The 19,755-nt window shown below is 46.6% G+C and overlaps 1 protein-coding gene across 3 annotated transcripts in view; it reads right to left on the bottom strand.

Annotated features, from left to right (window-relative positions):
* CLIP2 (CAP-Gly domain containing linker protein 2) overlaps positions 1-19,755 on the bottom strand; it is a 95,192-nt gene that overhangs the window by 10,621 nt on the left and 64,816 nt on the right. For 2 of the 3 annotated variants that reach the window (XM_038157909.1, XM_038157907.1), the window contains exons 5-13: positions 15,524-15,737; positions 14,399-14,596; positions 13,163-13,266; positions 11,650-11,710; positions 7,726-7,830; positions 5,266-6,210; positions 2,775-2,832; positions 1,275-1,358; positions 727-883 (exon numbers count right to left, since the gene is read on the bottom strand). In XM_038157909.1, coding sequence (XP_038013837.1) covers positions 727-883; positions 1,275-1,358; positions 2,775-2,832; positions 5,266-6,210; positions 7,726-7,830; positions 11,650-11,710; positions 13,163-13,266; positions 14,399-14,596; positions 15,524-15,737 — 1,926 coding nt within the window. The remainder of the gene's footprint in view (positions 1-726; positions 884-1,274; positions 1,359-2,774; positions 2,833-5,265; positions 6,211-7,725; positions 7,831-11,649; positions 11,711-13,162; positions 13,267-14,398; positions 14,597-15,523; positions 15,738-19,755) is intronic. The other variant, XM_038157910.1, reaches the window with a different exon arrangement.

Genomic DNA, 19,755 nt, shown 5'->3' with positions numbered 1-19,755 from the left:
TGCAAAGAATTTCTTGATTATCTCATCCCTTTCTTGAGCTGGTTAAAAAGTATCTTACATAGCATAGTTTCCATTTTAACATTATGTTATAACCTAAGACTATATTTAACACACTACTTAATAGAATAAATACAGCATAACTTTCTAACATAACACATATAATATTCATTTTAATATTTGCAAAAGCCAATCATATAATATGCATTTTTCACATGCAAGCAGCAGCAGGAAGAGATGAAGACTTTCCCAGAGCCCACACACCACTGGAGCCCTGCTGTGCTCCCTCCCACCTTTGCTACAGATCCAAAGAGAGGCCAGTGAGCAAATCTGACCCAGCTCCCACCACTCTTTTCTTGTCCCACTTTGCCAGCTCTGAGACTGGGACCTGCACAGGCACTGCTTGAGCAGGGCAGCAGCCAGCTTGGCTGGCTTGTAGGTGACTTCATTCAGCAAATCCTCTGAGCTGCCTTGCAGCTCCTGGCAAGCAGTGAAAGGGCAGTGCCTTTTGAGAATTCACAGCCTCTAATTCCAACCAAATTCACACATCAGCATCTCTAAAGAACAAGAAAGCTGTGGGCTGGATTTCAACAGTGCAACCCTACATTTCCTCTGGTGGTCATTACAGTACTCGAAGGAACATGAAGGAACAGAGCCCCTCTGTCCCCTGCTCAGGAACACCAATATTCACAGAGCCCCTCTGTCTGTCCTCCAGACCTGCACACTGACCTTTCCTTCTTGAGCAGCTCCTGGCTGATCAGGACCAGCTGCCCTGAGGCATCATGTGTTTTCTTGGTCAAGGCTTCCAGTTCTCCTTCCAACCTCTTCTTTTCTTTGAGCACCGAATCAGCCTTCTTTTCTGCTGTTTTGCATTTATTTTCCAAAGCTATGAGAAGCAGAGGATTCAGGGGAAGAAATGTCACTTAGTCCTTTATTATATCCCTACTTTTTGCATTTTCCCAATTCCTACTCCTAAAAGCACAGATGTAATTAACTCTTGACTGGCTGTAGTTAAGGGAACACACCCAGCTTGACTGACTTCTGCTTCATTAGCTTTCCACATAAATAAGCCCAAACCCTCCCTCACAGGACACAAATAACTGCTGCAGTTTGTGTTCAATTCCTGAATTAATTTCTACCAGCAACAGCCATTCAGAAACCAGCAGCATCATGTTTTACATCAGCCTATTTCAGCTCTGGGCTCTTGTTCAACACCAGGCTGTAGGACAAGCAGGGCAACATTTCATCCCCACCAACACTGGACTAGGGAAACTTACCACTTACTTGGGCCCTTAGAGTTTCAGTCTGGGTCACCAGGGATGACACCTCTTTGTCTCTTTTACTCAGCTTGTCCTGGAGGTCTGCGGGGGAGTGAAAAGACAAGGATGAGAGGGTTGGAAAATGCTTTGTGCAAATTGGGAAGCTGTCAGGTGCACAGCATGGGCCAGGGTGCAGTGGGCACCGTGGTGGTACCTCTGTGGGCAGAGAGACACTGCATCCCACCACACTGGGAGCTGGGATCACTCTGGGAAGCTGTACCAGACAGGTACCTCTGTGGGCAGAGAGACACTGCATCCCACCACACTGGGAGCTGGGATCACTCTGGGAAGCTGTACCAGACAGGGTTAGGAAAGCAACCTCAGCGGAGGAGAGGAAAAAGGCAATAAAATATTAATTTAAAAAAAAAAACCAAAAGGACCTTTTAGCACATTTCTTTGTGCACCTCCTACAGTGGAAGGCAGAGACTGTTTCAATAGACATGTTTTCTGGAACTGATGCATTTCCATGCTCGGAGCTGTAGATCTGAAGTCTGATGCTTTTGTGGCTCAAATCTGACCTGGCTGTTTTAGAACATCTGTCTGGGGTTTGTTCAGTGTGGAAACAATGCACACTTGGACTGAGTGGCCATTCAGAGCAGTGGCTGCTGGATCTAGTTAAGGCACTAGGCAGGAATTACCTGTCAATCAGCAAACAATTTGGTGTAGAAACAGATTAGTTTGGTTTGAAAAAGCACTTAAAAATCATCTTGTTCCACACCCCTGCTTTGGGCAGGGAGACCTTCCACTATCCCAGGGTGCTCCAAGCCCTGATCAAACCTGTCCCTGGGTACTTCCAGGGATGGGGTATAACCTGAATGTGTTCTACAGAATCCCTTATCTGCAAAGATAGAGGCTTGTGGACAATGCCTGGCTTGCACTGAGGGCAACAGAAACAGGACAAAATACCTCTGAGGCCAGCTCTGCTACTGCTCAGACTCAGTGCTACAGCTCACCCTCTGTGAGGGGGCTGAGTGCAGTTCAGGTTGAAATACACTTTATACAAGTTTCCTGAGTGTGTAAGTCTCACATTTTGTTAAAAGGATGGATGTGATTTATAGTAAGCTTAATAAAAAGTAACTATCATTATTTGAAGCCAGTCACATTAATGTCTACCATTCTAATTCCTCTCCTGTGAGCAAATAACATTTAATGTCTGAATTTTACCTGCTGTATAAATCAGTGATGGGATGGAAATGCACCTATTTCCCCAGATTTGTCTCCAACCTGCACCATCTGCATGGAGAGTATCTAACACAGGTAAAAACATCCACCCCTGCATATGCTCAGCTTGATTAGAAGGAAAAAACACATCCAGACAACAAATGTCATATGGCAAATTTTGACAGATGAAATGTCTTCCTGAGCCCCTGCCATGCAGCCATCCCTGAAAGAGCAGAAAGCTGGAAGAAGGTGAAGTGTACAAGTCACTAGAACAGGGTAAAAATAAGAGCTTCATACCTTCCATAGTCTGCTTCATCTTTATCTTTTCTTCTGAAATATCATTCGTCTCAATCATCTGGAATAAATGTAAAATGTAAGATATAAACTAACCCTTTACCCAAAGATAAGCAGACGTTAACAACCACAAAGCCCCATCCAAAGCAGAAGGTATCCCAAGTCCAAGTTAGGATGTTTTACATCCTTCCCAAGAGGGAAATAAAGGCTTTCTTGAGGAGCCACTTGTCCAGCTGGGTACTACTGAGGCTGACCAGAGTGCCCACACACAACCCACAGGTGATCACACCAGCAGGATTCACCCAGGAGGGAACAGAGCTCGAATTTTTCCCCACGGTTCGGGTTCAGCCCTGCACACACAGAGGGATGGAGGAGCTGCTGTCCCTCACACCAGGCACCTCTGGGCAATCACAGCAAACACCAACTGCAAATGCCCTCCAGCATGCAGCTTGACACCCACCAGTCAACAAGTTCCTCAACTTCTGCAGATCCTAGCTGTGCCCAAAGTTATAAAAACGCTGATAAAACAGTAATTTATTACAAACTAATGCATTCGTAAAAATAATAACAAGCAAATGCCTTGTCCATACAGGGGATTCTGCTTTTTCCCCACCCTCTTTGAAAAGCCAGAGACTACAGAGCTTCCAATGCCAAGTTTTCTGTGGCAGAGGCCACAACTGAGCCCTTCACACCTCCTGCCATCCAGCAGCCTTTGCTGGGACCTCAGCACATGGCCAGAGCCAGCAGCTGCTGTGGCCACTACAGTCAAGAGCCCCAAGGTCAGTTCTTTGAACTCTGGGCTGTGGGACAAGTCAAACAGAAGCAGGAAAACCCCCAGAGGAGAAATATGCTTCCTGATGCACTTTTGGTATGGAAAAACTATTTAACTGCTCCTGGGAAGCAGCTGTGGCTCTCCCTTGAAGGTCTAGGAAAGACTGCCACAAGACACCTTTGCTTGTTTAAAATACTTGGACAGTGAATACTGCAGTCACTTTAAATTAACTCAGAAAATTTTAAATAGAACTTGCCCCATGATACTCAAAGGCTTTCCCCATGCATTTCTTCCCATGTTCTGATTTTGACACATAGTTGGAATAATTACTTCAAGACTTCCCTGGTTCTAATCCAGTGTCAGTATCCCCCAGAGCCCTTCCATTTATCTAAAGGGCTCTGGAACAAGGCTCCAGCTTCTTCTTTTCCATTCATTCCTGTTTGAATATTGGCTATAATGTCTATAATGTGTCACATGTTGTAATAACAACCCTTTTTTCCCAGAGTCCTGGCTGTACTTATTGTTCCCAACTGTCCTTACTAGAGGAACATCCTGGAGCAACCCTTCAAACACTATTAATGCTGGAGATTCCTCCTTGGCCTTTGCCTCTATTGTCCTCAGCGTGCCTATTTCCAAGGTGTGGAGTTCTGACTTAGACCACATGGAATTCATGGGCTTGACTTTGCTCCCTGGAGGTGCAACTGGTTTCAATGGGGCTGTTCACAGTGGGAAATTAAACACAGGCATTGAATTCATCTCATTGGCATCTCTGTCTGGAACAGAAACTACATCACCAGTGAAATTTCAACACAGTATTCTTAAAATGTGCACACTTTACAGCTTATTTTAATTTTATGCATCCCCACAGGATGTAAATTGGGTTTTTCCTCATTTCTCATGCAAAATCCAAACACAAATAGGGGCCCAGCCCCCCATGAGTAGCAATCTTCCTGCTCACTACGGTGCAGACCCAGCCACAATTCCTTGTGCCACACCCAATGGCAGGATGATGCATCCTGTGGCAAACAGTCAAACAAAACAAAAGGATGATTTAGACACAAAGGCCTCAGTAAATTGACCCCTTAATATTACTGCTCTTATTTCAGCCCTCCCTGGTCTCATATTCAATCAGGCATTTTATTTCCTAGCCTGGTGCCATTCTGACCCTTGCTGGCAGCTTTTCCACTGTAACCCTCAACACCAGCCTTTCCCTGTCTCCCACATGTGCTGTGAAGCCCCTGCCCTGCTGTTGACACAGCCCCACACTGCACCTCTCTTGCTCCAGGTGCTGAGCAAGGCTGACTCTTTTTCCACCCTATCCTCCAAGCACCCCCAGAGAGTCCTGCCCAACAGCACACCAAGGCTGCTGCAGCTCTTGGAGAAGCACAGCTGCATTGCAGGAATGATGGTTTTCCAGCTCAGAACACTGCTTGCTCAGGATGAGAGCCCATCCTGACAAACCATGACAGCCCTAGTCTGCTGCCACAGCAGCCTCCACACCCAGCTGTGGCCCCACTAGCACCTTTTTTCTAATTGTCCCACTGTCCCATTGGCTTTCTAGAGTGGAATGACACCTTCAGCCTGGAGGTGCAGTGCAGAAAGAACACTGTCAGTGGAAGAAAAAAACATCCAGATATTTAAACCCTCAGAAAACTGCACAAGGCAGTGGCTGAGAAGTTACCAACAGTGATAATAAACAGCAAAATGACCCCAAAGTCATACATTTGCATGCTGAGAAGGATGCAGGGCCTCCATGGACTGCAGCTTGTTCTCTAAGACAAGCACTTTTTCCTGCAATCTTTGGATTTCCTGTTTGCTGTGGGCTTCTGTTTTCTGTAATGTTTCATAGTCCAACATCTTCTTTTCAGCCAAAGATATCTGCTCTTTCAAGAAAGCTATTGCTTGTGTCTGATCTGTATATTCACCATGAAGTTTCTCCAGTTCATGCACCCTCAGCTCAGCATCTCGACACTTGTCCTTCACATCTTGGAGCTCAAGAAGGTGCTGACTGCTTTTGGTTTCCAGTTGCATTTTCCAGTTGCTGTTGCTTTTTTCTACTTCATCCAAAGCCTCCTGCAGCTTCAGCTTGAGACTCTCTTTCTCTTTTATATGGACAGCTGTCTCAATGTCGTGCTTTGCTTTCAGGTTCTCCAGCTCAAGCTGGTGCTCCAACTTTATACTCTCCACCACTGCCTTCAGCTCCACAATCTCCTTGTGCTGGGTGTCAGGGCCTGAGTTGAGCGTGGCTTTCAGGTCCTCCAGAGACTTCTGGTGGTCAGAAGCTAACGTGTCCAACTTGGACTTCCAGTTGTCCATGAGCCCCATGTTCTCGTTAGTGGCCTGCTGAACTTTATGCTTCAGGTCAACAATCTCCTGCGAGTACTTCTCATTGACAGACTTCAGCTTCTCCATCTCCTGCTGGTACTTCTTTAGCGTCTTCTCATACTTCTCCTTCAGCTGGCTGCTCTCCTTCTGGTGCTCCTTGTTGGCAGAGAGCAGCTGATCCCGCAGGCGGAGAGCCTCTGAGTGCAGGCCCAGGCTGTGCTCGGGGCTCTCTGCCTGCTGCGAGCTCTGCAGGCACTGCCGCAGCTCGTCCACCTCGCTGCACCTGAGGCTCAGCTCCTCCTCCAGCTGCAGGATCCTGGACTGCTCTGCCACCGTGGTCAGCTGCAACACGACACAACACAAGGTCAGTGCACCCCTCATGGCCACACCTTCCCCTTAGCAAGCGTTCTCCAGTGGAAATAAATCCAAAGCACATCAGTCAAAGTTCAAAGGAAGAGGTAAAGAACACCTGGTGCCCTCCAACCTGAGCAGTTTTGCACCAGGGTAACCAGCACTGACAACTCACAGTTATGTCTGTGCCAATTGCAATTTATTTTTCCTAATACAAACCTCTTGCTTTCCACAGAAAAACACCTTGGAAACAACCCTTAAAATTCACTAGGGAGCAACAGTGGTTTATGAAAAATAATGTCCTGGAAGGGCATTATGTTTCCAGACCAGGCATCTTGCCAGATGATGCACAGAGGAGATGTGACTGCACATGCAGGAATTTCACAAGCATCAAAACCAGCATTAAGCATATCATGTTTCCTTTATTGCTCAGCAATCCTCAGCCTGCAGACCTCTCTTCCGTAACAGAATTTGTTTACCCTGGTGTAAAAAGGAAAAGGGATTTTTACATATGAGTACTTGTTAGAGTTTATCAGCAAAGTCAAAATAACAAAGGAGGCTAGAGGATGCAAGACAATAAATCTGGCCATGGTACACATTTAGCTTAAGGGCTATGGATCCATGTTTTGCCATCTGAATGTAACCTGGCAGGGCTGAACTCCCTGCGAGTCACAGGGAGTACAGGGTGCTGCCACTATGGATGGAGAAGAGGATGAAACATTAGAAAAAGGCAAAAGAAAGAAGGAAACCGAGCCAAACTCCAAGAGATCAATTTCACTTCATTTCAATTGCCATTTGCCCAGCAGCCATCAGCCCAGGAGGCTGGTGGTCATTATTTTACACGGGCACGGGGGGCTTCAGACCATCCAGACCTTTTGGAGACCCTCCCATCAGTGTTTTCTACAGCTCTCAAACCCATTCCTGCTCACTGCAGCAAGTCTGCTGCTTCCCACACCACGCCAGCATGAAAAAGCCCTCTCCACATCTGGCTGCTTGGAGGATTCCTCTGGGCAATCTGTCCTGTTGCAGGCAGGGCCAAGGATCAGAGTGGGCCCACCTGCATCCACCAGCACCTGCCACTTCAGATGGCAGCTCCCACAACTGGCAGGGGAAACTGGAATGTTGATTGCAGTGTTATTTCCTCTTACAGCCTGGGGGGAAGGGGCTCAAGGCAGAATGAATTGTGCAGGGGGTGGATATTATTGGGATATGTTAATTGAAAAATGAATTGTAGGAGCTCATGTGTCAGATGGTGGCGTGGGGCAGAGAAGCAGACTCAATCTGAGAAACGAGTTCCCCACAAGAGAAGCAAAGCTAGAAATGACATCATACTATTTCTGGGAAAGAGAGCAAATAAAAAAACCAAACAAAATCAAGGAAGCTTAAGTTCAAGCCAAAATCAATCAACCCCACAAAAACCAAAAGAAAGAAACCCAAAGCAAGGCATCATGAGCGCCAGGGCAGTGCAAGCGCTGTCTGCAGGCAGGGCAGGTGAGGGTGCATTACCCTGGTGTCCTCTAATTCTCTGAGGAGTTTTTCAGCCTGTGCCTTCTCAAACAGCAGGCTCTGCTCGAGCTCCCGAATTCGGGCATGCTCCAACTGCGTCTGAGTCTGGGCACACAGAGAGAAAAAAGAACAGTGGAGAGGAGAGCAGGGCAAGGGAGAGAGAGAAAGAGAGGGAGAGAGAAGGCTGCAACATCATCTCCTGAGAACAAGACAAGGAAAGGCCGTTCACAACAGGAAGAGAATAAAAACCCAGACAGGGAGGAAAAATCCAACCAAACAGAAAACGGTCCCTACAGGATTTTACAAGGTACTCATGGGGCTCTTCAAAGGAAAAGTGAACCTGTGATGGGAAAACATCCTTCTGCATGAGACACCTGCTCCAGTGTCTTCCTGCATCAGCTGAAGACACTTCCTAAAAAGCAAAGCTCCCACCAGCACAAGGCCCTTGTACACACACAGACAATGCAAGACATTGCAAGGATTCTCCACATCTTTCCTCAGGAAGAGTCACAAGGGTGACTGAAAAGAGTTGGAAGTTCCCATCCTCTTTTTGCTCTGGAGGCAGCGTGAATCCTACACTAAGTGGGGAAAAAAACCCCAGGTCATACTGTACATGGCATGTTGTAAAACAAAAATACACTGCACTGAAGAGATCAGGGAATTGAGATCCCAACCTGTTCTGGAAATCAGTGCTTTGAGTTTGAACAGGCTTGACATGAATTTCAAAGTGACTTCTGTACAGCAAAACTCTACTAATTTTGGCACAAGAAAACAGAACTTTTTTGGCTGGTTGGTTGGTTTTGGGATTTTTGGTAGGTTGGTTGGTGGTTTATTTTCAAGGTTGGTTGTTTTGGTTTTTTTTTTGACAAATGATTCAGCTAAGCACAAGATGTTCATGTTATCTGCCCAATGCAGGAGCACTGGTTCTGGGCATTGCTTCAGCACTCCACAACCACCACTGTATTATCATGTAAAATTCTCTATAAATAAAAGAGGAGAGGAGACATGGGAAGGTGCATGCACACTCTGGCCTTCACATTTTTTTAAGCTTACAAAACCCATGTTTTCCTTAGAATTAAACTTAATTAACCTATCAAGTTAAAAAATTAATTTAGCAAAAAGCAAACAAACCTGCTCAGAACCATTTTTTTATCCCCATTTTTTTGCCCTTCATTTTCCATATAATTATTTGCTTCCCCCCTCTTTCTATTGGAGCCAGTTTTAAGGATTTTCTACCCTTCCCTACAATAAAGCAAGGCTTGGAGAGTTGTGCACAAATTACAGAAACAGAAGTTTAAAAAAAAAATCTGTTTTATGCTTGCAAAATGTCATTGTACATGTATTCATAGATGGTGAAATAACTGCCATTTATATTCAGATATCTCTGTATTTTATGTGCCTTATTTAACCCCTGAAGGAGGGGAGGAAAAGATGTGGATTCAAGTGCCCAAATACCATCAAAACCCCAAATTATATAACTTAAGTGCAAAGGTAGGATTATTGCATCTTAATTAAAAAAAAAAAAAGAGAGAGGCATTTAATGCATTAAATAAAATTAATTTTGCTCCCTGTAAAGCCCAAAGATTCACATCTCAAGAGGGAGCACCAGGATTGATTTTACTAAAAATAATAAATATTCTGTTGATACCAATTAATTAACTGGCGGCAGCACAGCAGGCATTTGCTGACCTATTATGAAACTCATCTCTGGACTTCTCAAAGAGATTCTCTCCAGGCTCCTGAGGTTAACACAAGTGCCCAGCCAAGCCCTCAGTCCCACCTGCTATTCTTGCTCAGTATCTATTAATCCTGGTATTTTCAAACTCTGGAAAAACATATGAAAGTAGAGGGGGGCAAACCAAACAAAAAACTGTGGAAAAAATTAGATTAACTGTTTTACAGTCCTTAAATCTTAGCTTTACATTCAATCCTGTATTATTTGATGTAAATTGGTTTGCTAGTACTAGCCAGTATGAGTCAGAACCTCACATCCAAAGTTTTCTTGCACTTTGAGGAAGCCCAGATATGAATTTCAGATTTATTTGTAGCTATTAGCCTTAAATTACTGTTCACAAATTATAAACTGACTTCCCACTGGCATTTAAAGGCCTGCTGCAGGATCCAGGAGATGAGCATGAGAGAGTTCCTTGATGAGGATAATACTTCCTGTAAACCATGGTTTTCCACCACAAAAAGTATTTCCTGAAAGTTTTTCCTGCATTAGCTTTTCAACTTTCAAAGCTCTTGAAAGCTTTTCCTGTATTTGTTTTTCATCTCCCAAATCCCTACAGCATCAGCTGCCAACCAGGATTAAAACTGGGTTGAAATCATAACTACATTTCAAGGCTAAATCCACAGCTGCTCTATCACAGGTCCAAAACCTTGATCTCTATCTTCAGGCCACCAAGACATTTTTTCTTTCAGTAATTACTTGCTTCTGGAAAGCTTAACTGTCTCCACAAAAAAGCAGGAAGGTGAGAATTAACTCTAGTGGGTCAATTATTCAGTCTGAACATGCAAATTAGGCAGACAAGTTGTAAAATCTGGCCCCAGCCAAGCCCTCTGCCAATGCCTGAGCTGGGACTGATGCTGGACTCACGGAGAGCACGCCAGTTCCCTGGGTCAGAGGAAATCAAGCATTCCTGAATTATTTATTCTTTTGTACAGACAAGCATGGAAGTGAGGACAGGACCATAATGTCCTGCTGAAAGCTTGGCCATATCCCCATTGCAAAACAATTCCTTCCCAGTCCAAAGGAAAAACAAATCCAAGACTGTGAGTCCCAAACTGAGAATGAGAGCCCTTATCTATATCAGCTTATCATCCTGCTAAGCATGGAGGCTTTATAAAAATATATATCCAAATATACCAACCCTGGTCCCATTGCCATAATTACTCAGCCAGGCTTAAACACTTGGAGCTTACAAAGGGACAGTTCACTGCTCTCAAAGGGAATGATGCATGCACCAAGCACCCTTCTCTAGAGCACTGTGGGAAAGCTGTCAGCTCAGGGATGAACAGAAATCTGATTTTGCTCTCACACAACAGGCAGAAACTGCACTGCTGTGCTCCCACAAAGGTCTGCTATCAGTGCACTGCAAATTTACACCCTGTCAAACATCTCCTTCAGCTCCTAGATGAAGAAGAGGGGTTTATGCCAACAGGATCACAGCCACAGCAACATATCCATTTCCTAGTTTTTCCATTTTCCTGGGCTTTCATTGCTACGAGTGACAGTGAAGCACAGGAGCAGGGCCCTTGACATTTCTGGCAGTTACTAACCTGGCACTCCAGCTAAAGAGACAGAAAACTCCCTTGATTTACATTTGGAGAGCAGAGCCTTGCTTCCACTGAAAGATGTTCTGTTCCTTTTTCCCCATGGAAAAGCCTCCCACTCAAGGGCCAACATCACTTCATCCCAACATCCCTCCCAGCCTGCACAAAGTTCACTGCACAGCATTGAACAACAGCCCCTCGCAGGGGCAGGGGGTCAATCCTCGTGTCAGACCCACACTCCCAGGCAGTGCACTCCACAGGGGGATACCTGGATACACACAGATATTCCAGCTTTTTGGCTGGAATTAAATAGCATCCAGTCAGGAGACTCCATGTGCCCATGAGCTGCCGAGAGCAGGACAGCACAGGGACAGGAACTGAACTGTCCGTTCATTTCTAGGGTGGAAAAATGTATGTTCAACACATTCAGACACAGATTTTAACGTGGCTGAGCAACTCAGAGTGACAGATGAACTCCAGGCAGCCCCAAGTGTGATCACACCAAAGAACAATCCTCACAGCTCACAGCAGGTCCAAAGCCATCAGTAAAGTATTGTTAGAGGGGAGCAAAAGGTGGCAGAAGTCACTCAAGTGAGGCCCCACATGCAACTCTGGATCCCACATTTTGGCAAGATCATAAGGAATTACCTCCAGATCCCCTTTTGTAATGGATTCTTCCTCCACACGGAACTGCAGGTCCTCCACTTTCCTGGGGAGGGAAAGGGACACACAGAGCAATCAGGAACCCTCAGCTCAGCACCCTCTGGCTAAGCAGCCATGGCACATCAGCCTTTCCACTGTTAACCAAGTTCTATGGATCAGCACAACCATCAATGGAGAGAATAGAAAAGCTGCCCAAAAACTACTGATAAGCTTTTAGTGTTCTAAAACCACCCACCCAATGATAAAAAATCACATCGTGGCCTGCAGAATCAAGGTCTGAGAGGGATACAGACCACCTCTGCATACAAAAGCTCAGCAGAAACTGAGCAGCAAGCCCCGTGGAGCAGGACAGGTACAAGCAGCTTTCCACACGCAAATGTGGCCTTTTTGCAAGGTACATCCCCTCAGACACACAGGATCATTCCTCTGACACAGGATCCTGAAAACAAGCAAAGCACAACAAGGTTTCACTGGATTATTTAAACCTTGTTATCCAAGCACTGGGCAATTCCTGTGCCAAATGCACAGGGTCCATACAAAATATCCCAAGGGAATGGGATCCTCTGCCTCCTTGGCAGAGGGTGGGGAACTGTGAGCTACCCTGGCAGAGAGAAGAGCCTTCCCCACAGATTCTACAGGCCAGTCATGCAGAAATGCAATAAAACCACACACGTTAACACAGACATGCCAAGGAAACTCTTCTCTTTTGGAAGACAGAAGCCAGTAACAGTAGAAAATAATTCCATTTTCTGCTAGACTCACCCCTCTTTTTCTCTTTACTGATTAAAAAGCAAAAGGCTGAGTATGTTTAGTTGGTAGCCAGATGTAAAGACTATGATTCTGTTACAGATAAAAATAGCTGTGAGTGTACATAACTAACTCAATAAACAAGCTTCCTTGTCTAAACCTCCTCTAATTAGAGGAGGGAGGCATCTGTTGATATTTAGAGGAAAACTCAGCTGTCTTGGGTTAAAAGGCCTCCTGAAGCTGAGAAAGTCAGGAGTATGGGGAGACTTATGCATGAAAGAACATTTCATCCTCAGGAGGGGCATCAATAATTGAAATCAACACTGTTTTCAGCTATTTAATACACAGAAATGTTTTTTCTATTCCCACTGAAGAGTTTAATTATACACATGGAGCACCTGGACTCCAAGAATGACATGCAGATCTGCACTCTGATCCCGAGAGGAAACGTATGCACAGGAGCTAATGCATGCATGGGGGCCTCTGGCATGTGAATCACACTGCAGTAAGGCTGCACTCCATGCTGGCTTCCCTTCCTCACAAAGAACATCCTCAGGATCAGCCCATCACAAGTGGAGGGGAGGAAGGGGACTGCAGCAAATCCAGGAGGGTCTGTGATGGCCCGAGGTGCACATGCCTGTTTATGACTCAGTTTTTATTTCACACTGTATCTTTAAATCAAAACCACCCCAAGGCTTCACACTGTCCACACATGACTTCACCTCCTCACACCCCTCCACTCCTGCTTTACCTCTTCTCCTCTTCCAGCTGGTTCAGCAGCTCAATCTTCTCCTTCTGCATCCCATCCACCAAGGCTCGTGCTCGCTGGAGGTTTCCTTCTGCCTCCGTGACATACTGGAGCAGAAAAAGAGCCCAAGACACAAAAGTCAGCCTCATCTGAAGCAGCACAAAACTGTTCAAGAAAGGGTCAGAAGTAGGGAACAAAATTTTGATGATCTGTTTCAGAGGATGCTGTGGTAAGAGCACATTTTCCAAAGTGTTCAGGATGTAGGGATCAAGACAACAAACACTGCTCTGTCTCCAGCAGCTGTAAGTGATCCATGCTTCAGTGCCTCTCTGACCTGACCCTTTTGGAGACTCCAGCTCTGGTTAGGGTTAAGAACTTGAAGCCTGAAAAGTTCTGACAATCTGGTCAGAGGTTACCAGAATTCAGCCCCAGTCATGAAGCAAAAGAGGTATTTCAGACTTCTGTTGATTCATTTGTTACTGATAATTACTGGAAAACACAATACACAAGAAGAATGTCAGCTTGCAGTTGATTTCCCAATTTCTCCTGCATTTCTGACAGGCAGGTGTGACCCACCACTCAAACATACAGCACCATCCCTGCTCTCAGGTAGCTCACTTGGCTTTAAAAGCATGAGTAAACAATTTAGGACAACAGCAGACAATGAAGAACCACATACTGACAAATAGCACAGACACAACTCTCTTTAAGCAATTTAATACATAAAATACCCTCTGTACAAATGCTTGTGCAACAAACAAACAAACAAACACCAACCTAAGATGATCAGCCTGTTTTCCTTCCAGATTTCCTGCCCTTATTAACGTTATAAAAGCATCCCCTCTGTGGGAAAGCAGTGGTATATGAACTGGGCTGCTGTTCTCAGCACCATAAAATCACTGCAATGCAGTCCCAGCCACAGCCAGATTCAGTGGCTGAGGGGAATAAATTCGTCCTCCACTTGCATTTCAGCATTGAAATGTATTGATCCACCAGACACAAACTATCTACAGCCTCTGGTCTGGCACAGCGCTTTCCTGCTCCTGGCTCAGCACAGAGACAGCACATGTGACACTGGGAGGGTGGAGAAAGAGCCTCAGCTTAACTCACCACAGAAAAGGCAGAAATTCAGAGCCCCAGTTTCACACACCGTGGTAAGGCTCTGATCTGACACTTTCAGGGGATATCAGACATTCAGACATTTGACAGCTAGTGATAAAAAGCCCCATCTCCTCCTACCTGCTCGTGCTGGGCCTTCATGATGGCAATCTCCTTCTCCACCTCACAGATGTGGCTGGTGGCTTTGGCCACCTCTGCCCGCTCCAGGTCCCGCTCTGCCAGCAGCTGCTCAATGTGCTGCTGCTTCTCCTTCAGGGCCTCCTGCAGGGCTGTGGTACCAGAGATCTTCCGGGCATAGCGGGACGAGGTCTCTGTCAGCTGGGAGAGAGTCCAAAAGACATGGGGTAAAGCTGTGTCCTTTCCAGCCCACAACAGCTGAAGTCCCCTGTTAAATCTGGGACGCTGCTCACCCAATGATCATTTATTCAGCTGAAGAGAGCTGCAGCTCCAGCTCTGGGCCCTACAGGGCAGGTGAAGTCTGAGAAACATCTGGACAATGCTCACAAGCTCAACTGCTCTTCAGTACTGCAGTGAACACAACACTTCCCAAAGGACACAACGTGGGGTGGGAACTGGGTCAGGGAAAATTAGCATGCATTCTGTCATCTGCTTTCTTGGATACATTTTACTGATGGCCTGCACTGATGAAATCCCGAAGAGTGAGCCCAGCTGGGTAGGCTGATCTCAACTGGAGACCAGTATGGGTTATTTGATCCACTCCCAGGAATGACACTGTGCCCTTGTCCCCAGCCAAGAGGGCTGTAGGTGTTTTGCAGCAGCACCACAGCAGAGCCAGAACTTTTAATGGGATCACTGCCTGCTCTGCTTTCTGCCTGCTTGAGCACCTGCCAAAATGCCAGGCATGTGATCCAGGACATTGTCACCCTCCACAGTGAGACAGCCACAGCAGGAGCTTTGCACAGCTGGTCTGTGGAGCAACGTGACCATGTGAGACTGGAAAAGAATGTCCTTTTTCTGCAGGGATCCCTTATAAACCTGCTCTTGACAGCAGAACTGAGATTCATCCCACTGCAAATTGCAGGCTCTTCAATGGGCACAGCTGCTTGGTGTCCATTACCTGGAGGGAGGCTGTTTGTGAGGTGGGTGACAGTCCCACACTCCATTCCCCTCACCTCGTGAATGGGGAAGGAGCAGCTGCACTGGAAGAAAACCCCAACCCTCCTGCTTTGTGAAGTTGGGTACAAAGGTAGACTGAGGAGCAGAGACCACGCAGGAGCTACTCACCAGCCCACTGCGGCTGGGCCTGCCCCCGACCGAGGAGGCCACGGAGCTGACGGAGCTGATGGAGGAGCTGCTGGGGCTGTGGGTCAGGGCTGACACCCCCATGGCCATCCTCTTGCTCTTCTTGGCCTTGGCAGGGCTGGTTGATGGGAACCCAATCCGGATCACCTTGTGGATAGGAGCAAAGAGGCCAAACTTGGGTGGGCACTGAAAATACCTGGAAAACAGGAGATGCACCAAGTGAGAAGTGGCAGAGCAGCCATCTCACCCAAACCTTGCAGAATGGCACTGCCAAGCAGTACAAAACCCACAGCTCATGTCTGGGTGCTTTGCTGTGGCATTGTTTCACAGAATTCACAGAATCACCAGGCTGGAAGAGACCTTCAAGATCATCGAGTCCAACTCAGCCCCAACAGCTCAACTAAACCCTGGCACCCAGTGCCACATCCAGGCTTTGTTAAACACATCCAGGGATGGTGACTCCACCACCTCCCTGGGCAGGCCATTCCAGAACTTTATCACCCTTTCTGTGAAAAACTTTTTCCTAATATCCAACCTGTATTTCCCTTGGTGCAGCCTGAGGCTGTGTGCTCTGGTTCTGTCAGTGCTGCCTGGAGAAAGAGACCAACCCCACCTGAGCATAGCCAGCCTTCAGGTGCTGTAGAGTGATGAGGTCACCCCTGAGTCTCCTTTTCTCCAGGCTAAACAAGTGTGTACAAGTACTTGGATCATTCTCCTTTCCTACTTGTAGCACTGGCAATCTCCTTGTTTGCCTTCGTGGTGCTTTAGCAGGGTAATGGCCAAGCAGCAGCTGCTGTGCACTTTGATAGGATGCCAGGAAAGACACAGCTGGTAGCCTGGGGAGCACATATCCCAGAACATAAGCACAGCCACAGCACAAGCACTCCTTCCTCACAACCAACCTTCCCAAAACTTGGGTGTGCTCTTTACCCTGCTTTGAGGATAGGGATGTAGGGAAGTGTGTCTGCAGGAGATGTCAGAAGATGGGCAAGGCTCTACTCTGTGAGCTCAGCAATGAGACAAGAGGCCATGGGCAGGAAATTCCAGCTAAAAATGAGGAAGAACTTCTTCCCTGCACGTGACCAAGGTCTGAACAGGCTGCCCAGAGAAGGTGTGGGAATATTCCAGAACCTTCTGGACACAGTATTATGCCATGTGCTCTGAGATAACCCTTCCTGAGCAGGAAGGTTGAACTAGGTGACCAACTGTGGTCCCTTTCAACCTGACCCACCCTGTGACTCTGTCAAATAAAAAGATCTGAATCACACAGTTCTGTATAAACATTCCACGGGATAAAAATCTTTTCTCCCAAAACAGGAGAAAACAGCAGCTCAAGCCTTTGAGGCTAAAAATATAATTACAGCAAACTCCAGCTTGTGCCACCTCCTTTGGGTGGCAGAGAAACTGTTTCCTATGCCATCAAACTTGGAGAGATGAAAGCATGGAAAAGGGAGGACCAGCTAATTACAGTGCATGGTCTCTTCCACAACTGCACTGAGCCCAATGATTCTGTCTCTCCAGAGCCCTCTTCCAGAATAAAAATGAGCCACAAGTCAGTGTCAAACCCTGGAAACTCCTTCAGGGCCTTGGCTGAGCAGCATGAGCCAAGGTTCATTTGCTGCTGGCCAGCTGCACTGCAGCAAGAAAAACCAGATCACCTCCACATGGTGTCCCCTAGCTCCAGGGGAGCAGCCAACACAAAAAGCTCCTCTAAGAGCCTTTTCACAGGCCTCCCAGCAAGAACAGGGCTAAATACAGGCTCATAAAACAATCTGTCCTATGTTAATATAAAAAAGCAGGTTCTGATGACTAAATTACACAAATCCAGTTTTACTAGCACAAGTTTTCTCTCTCCAGATGTGAGCAGCTGTTTCCCCAACTCCCTTTTATTTTTAAGAGCTGGCAGCCATACAGCTGTGTCACAGGCAGACCCCTGTGTGCTCGGGAGCCCAGGGAACAGCCTCATCTCCAGCCAGATGAGAATAAAATTAAATTTTAAACATCAGCTCAGATCCATGTTTTTTCTATAACAAACTTTAAACAACCCCTCTACAACCCCAGATCTCTCAGCCTCCTCGACTTCCTGCCAACACAGGCCCTTGGGTTTTAAAAAACAGCCACACCACAGGCTGACCTCTTGCAAACCTGCCAAAGCCCTGCTCAGCATCATTCTCCCGAATTCTAGTAGGCACAGGCAGACCAACAGCCCCTTCCACAGCTCTGCCTGCTGTAAGCACGGCCTGGTACCGTGGCTGCACAACAATCCCAAATGTTAATTCCCTTAAAAGCCTCTGACAGCTTTTAGCAAGTTTAAACTTGCATCACTATGTCTGCCCATTTTCTTTCAGTCCAGATTGAAAGTAGTTGCAATTAACTTTTATAATTCAGAAGCAGGAATTGGGTCCAAACCACTTGGCAGAAAAAAAAAATACATGAAAACCAAGAGCTGCTCTCACTGAGTGTGGAGGAACTCAGTGCTCACATTACAGAGAGGAAACAGGGCAGAAAAGTGATGGCAATGCAAACTGCAGGTGGAAAACAGCACAGGAAATGTTGAAATAGATGGAAAAACCTTCAGTGTCCAAGGCTGACAAACAATGCAAAAGTAAAAGGTCTGGGCAGTTTAGTGAGCAAGGACTCCAACTGGAGCAGAGAGAGAAGGGAGAACAGTCAATTAAGCAGGTAACATTTAAATTGCTAGAGATGAGTCCATGGAACTTGCTTGGCTTTGTGGAACTGACACCAAACCCAAGCACACCAGCCCCTCTGCAGTCTCCTGTGCAGCCAGGAAAGCAGATGCAGCAAAGCTCAGTGCAAATCAGCACCATCTGATGCACAGAGAGGCTCCCCACAGTGACACCCTGTCCCCTGGGCCACTGCTCCTGATCCCCAGCCTGCAGGCAGCCTCCACTGAGGAGCCACAGCTGCTGGGAAAGCCCAGCCCCAGGGCCTTCCCTGGATGCATATCCACACCTGAACCTGCAGGAAAATCAGTGACCCACTGTGGGAAATGGATTTGTAGAGAATTCTAAGCCTGACAAAGCTCACACAGTGTGCACCTGTGAGCAAACCTTGAGATAAGAAATGCTGGCTTAGAAATGCCATGGGATAGGACAGACATTGCTGAGAGAGAAATGGAACTAGAAACAAGTTCCAAAGGATGGCCTTACAAACAAGACTGGATACTTTAGAGAAACAGAACTATGAAAGATGCACTGCAGTAAGACTCACGAGGGGTAATTTTAGATTATTAGTTTTAGGCATTTACAGCATGGTGTGGCAAAAGCTGATAGGCCAAGAAACATAATGTATTGTAATTAAGAAATAGTTGGCTTCCAATTATAATAGCATCAATTATAACATCTGTATTGTCTCACCCTTCTCATGAGACTGAAAACAGAACAAAAGTTTTTTAAACCCCTCTCAGTTACCCCATCTCTGGGTCAGAAAAAGACATAATCCAACAAGCCACCCCAAATTTCAGCCAGTTCACCACCAACTCAAGTGGAGCTGCCTATGGCAGCAAAGGTGGACAATGTCACCAAAGGCTCCTTGCTACCTCTGCTGCCTCCACCAGCTTCAGTGCCCTGAGCTCCAGTTGTGGCTTCCCCCTCCTTCTGCAGCTGCAGCAGGCAGTGCTGGGCTGGCTGGCCAATGCTCACTGGACAGCAACCATCACCAAAGCACAGCCTGCAGCCCTGGGCAGCCTCTGGCAGGACAAGATCAGCACAGCCTCAAGAAGTGCATGGTGCCACAGCACACAGGGCAGGCTGACTCAGGGGTGCCTGCATGCCCCAAGGGAGCTGGTTTGACTGTGCTAGCTTCTCCAAACCCCTGCTGCTAAATGGGCACTTGCTACAAGAAAATCAACGGCTGGATGAAGGCTCGAAAGGACAGACACGGACAATGCTGCAGCCTTGCTCTGAACAGTGTGAAGCAAAGGAGAAGCCTCTGCAGGCAGGGCACACACCAGAACAGCCTCAGCCAAGATGCAGAAGTTTCAGAAGACAGATGATTTCCAAAAGCTGGATTTCCAAACCACTTCCAAACCACAGCAACAGAGGTACGAGGATGAGAGGCAGACAGCACTACACTCACATCTGCCTTTCACACCTTCCACATGCACAGAGGCAATAAATACTTTCTGAACACCATGAAAATTAATCTTCCAGATAGTTTGAACTGTATGATAAAGAAAGCAGAGACTTGCATTC

Source organism: Motacilla alba, chromosome 19, assembly GCF_015832195.1.
Source record: "Motacilla alba alba isolate MOTALB_02 chromosome 19, Motacilla_alba_V1.0_pri, whole genome shotgun sequence".
Lineage (NCBI taxonomy): Eukaryota > Metazoa > Chordata > Aves > Passeriformes > Motacillidae > Motacilla > Motacilla alba.
This window is presented reverse-complemented; position numbering and strand designations above follow the sequence as displayed.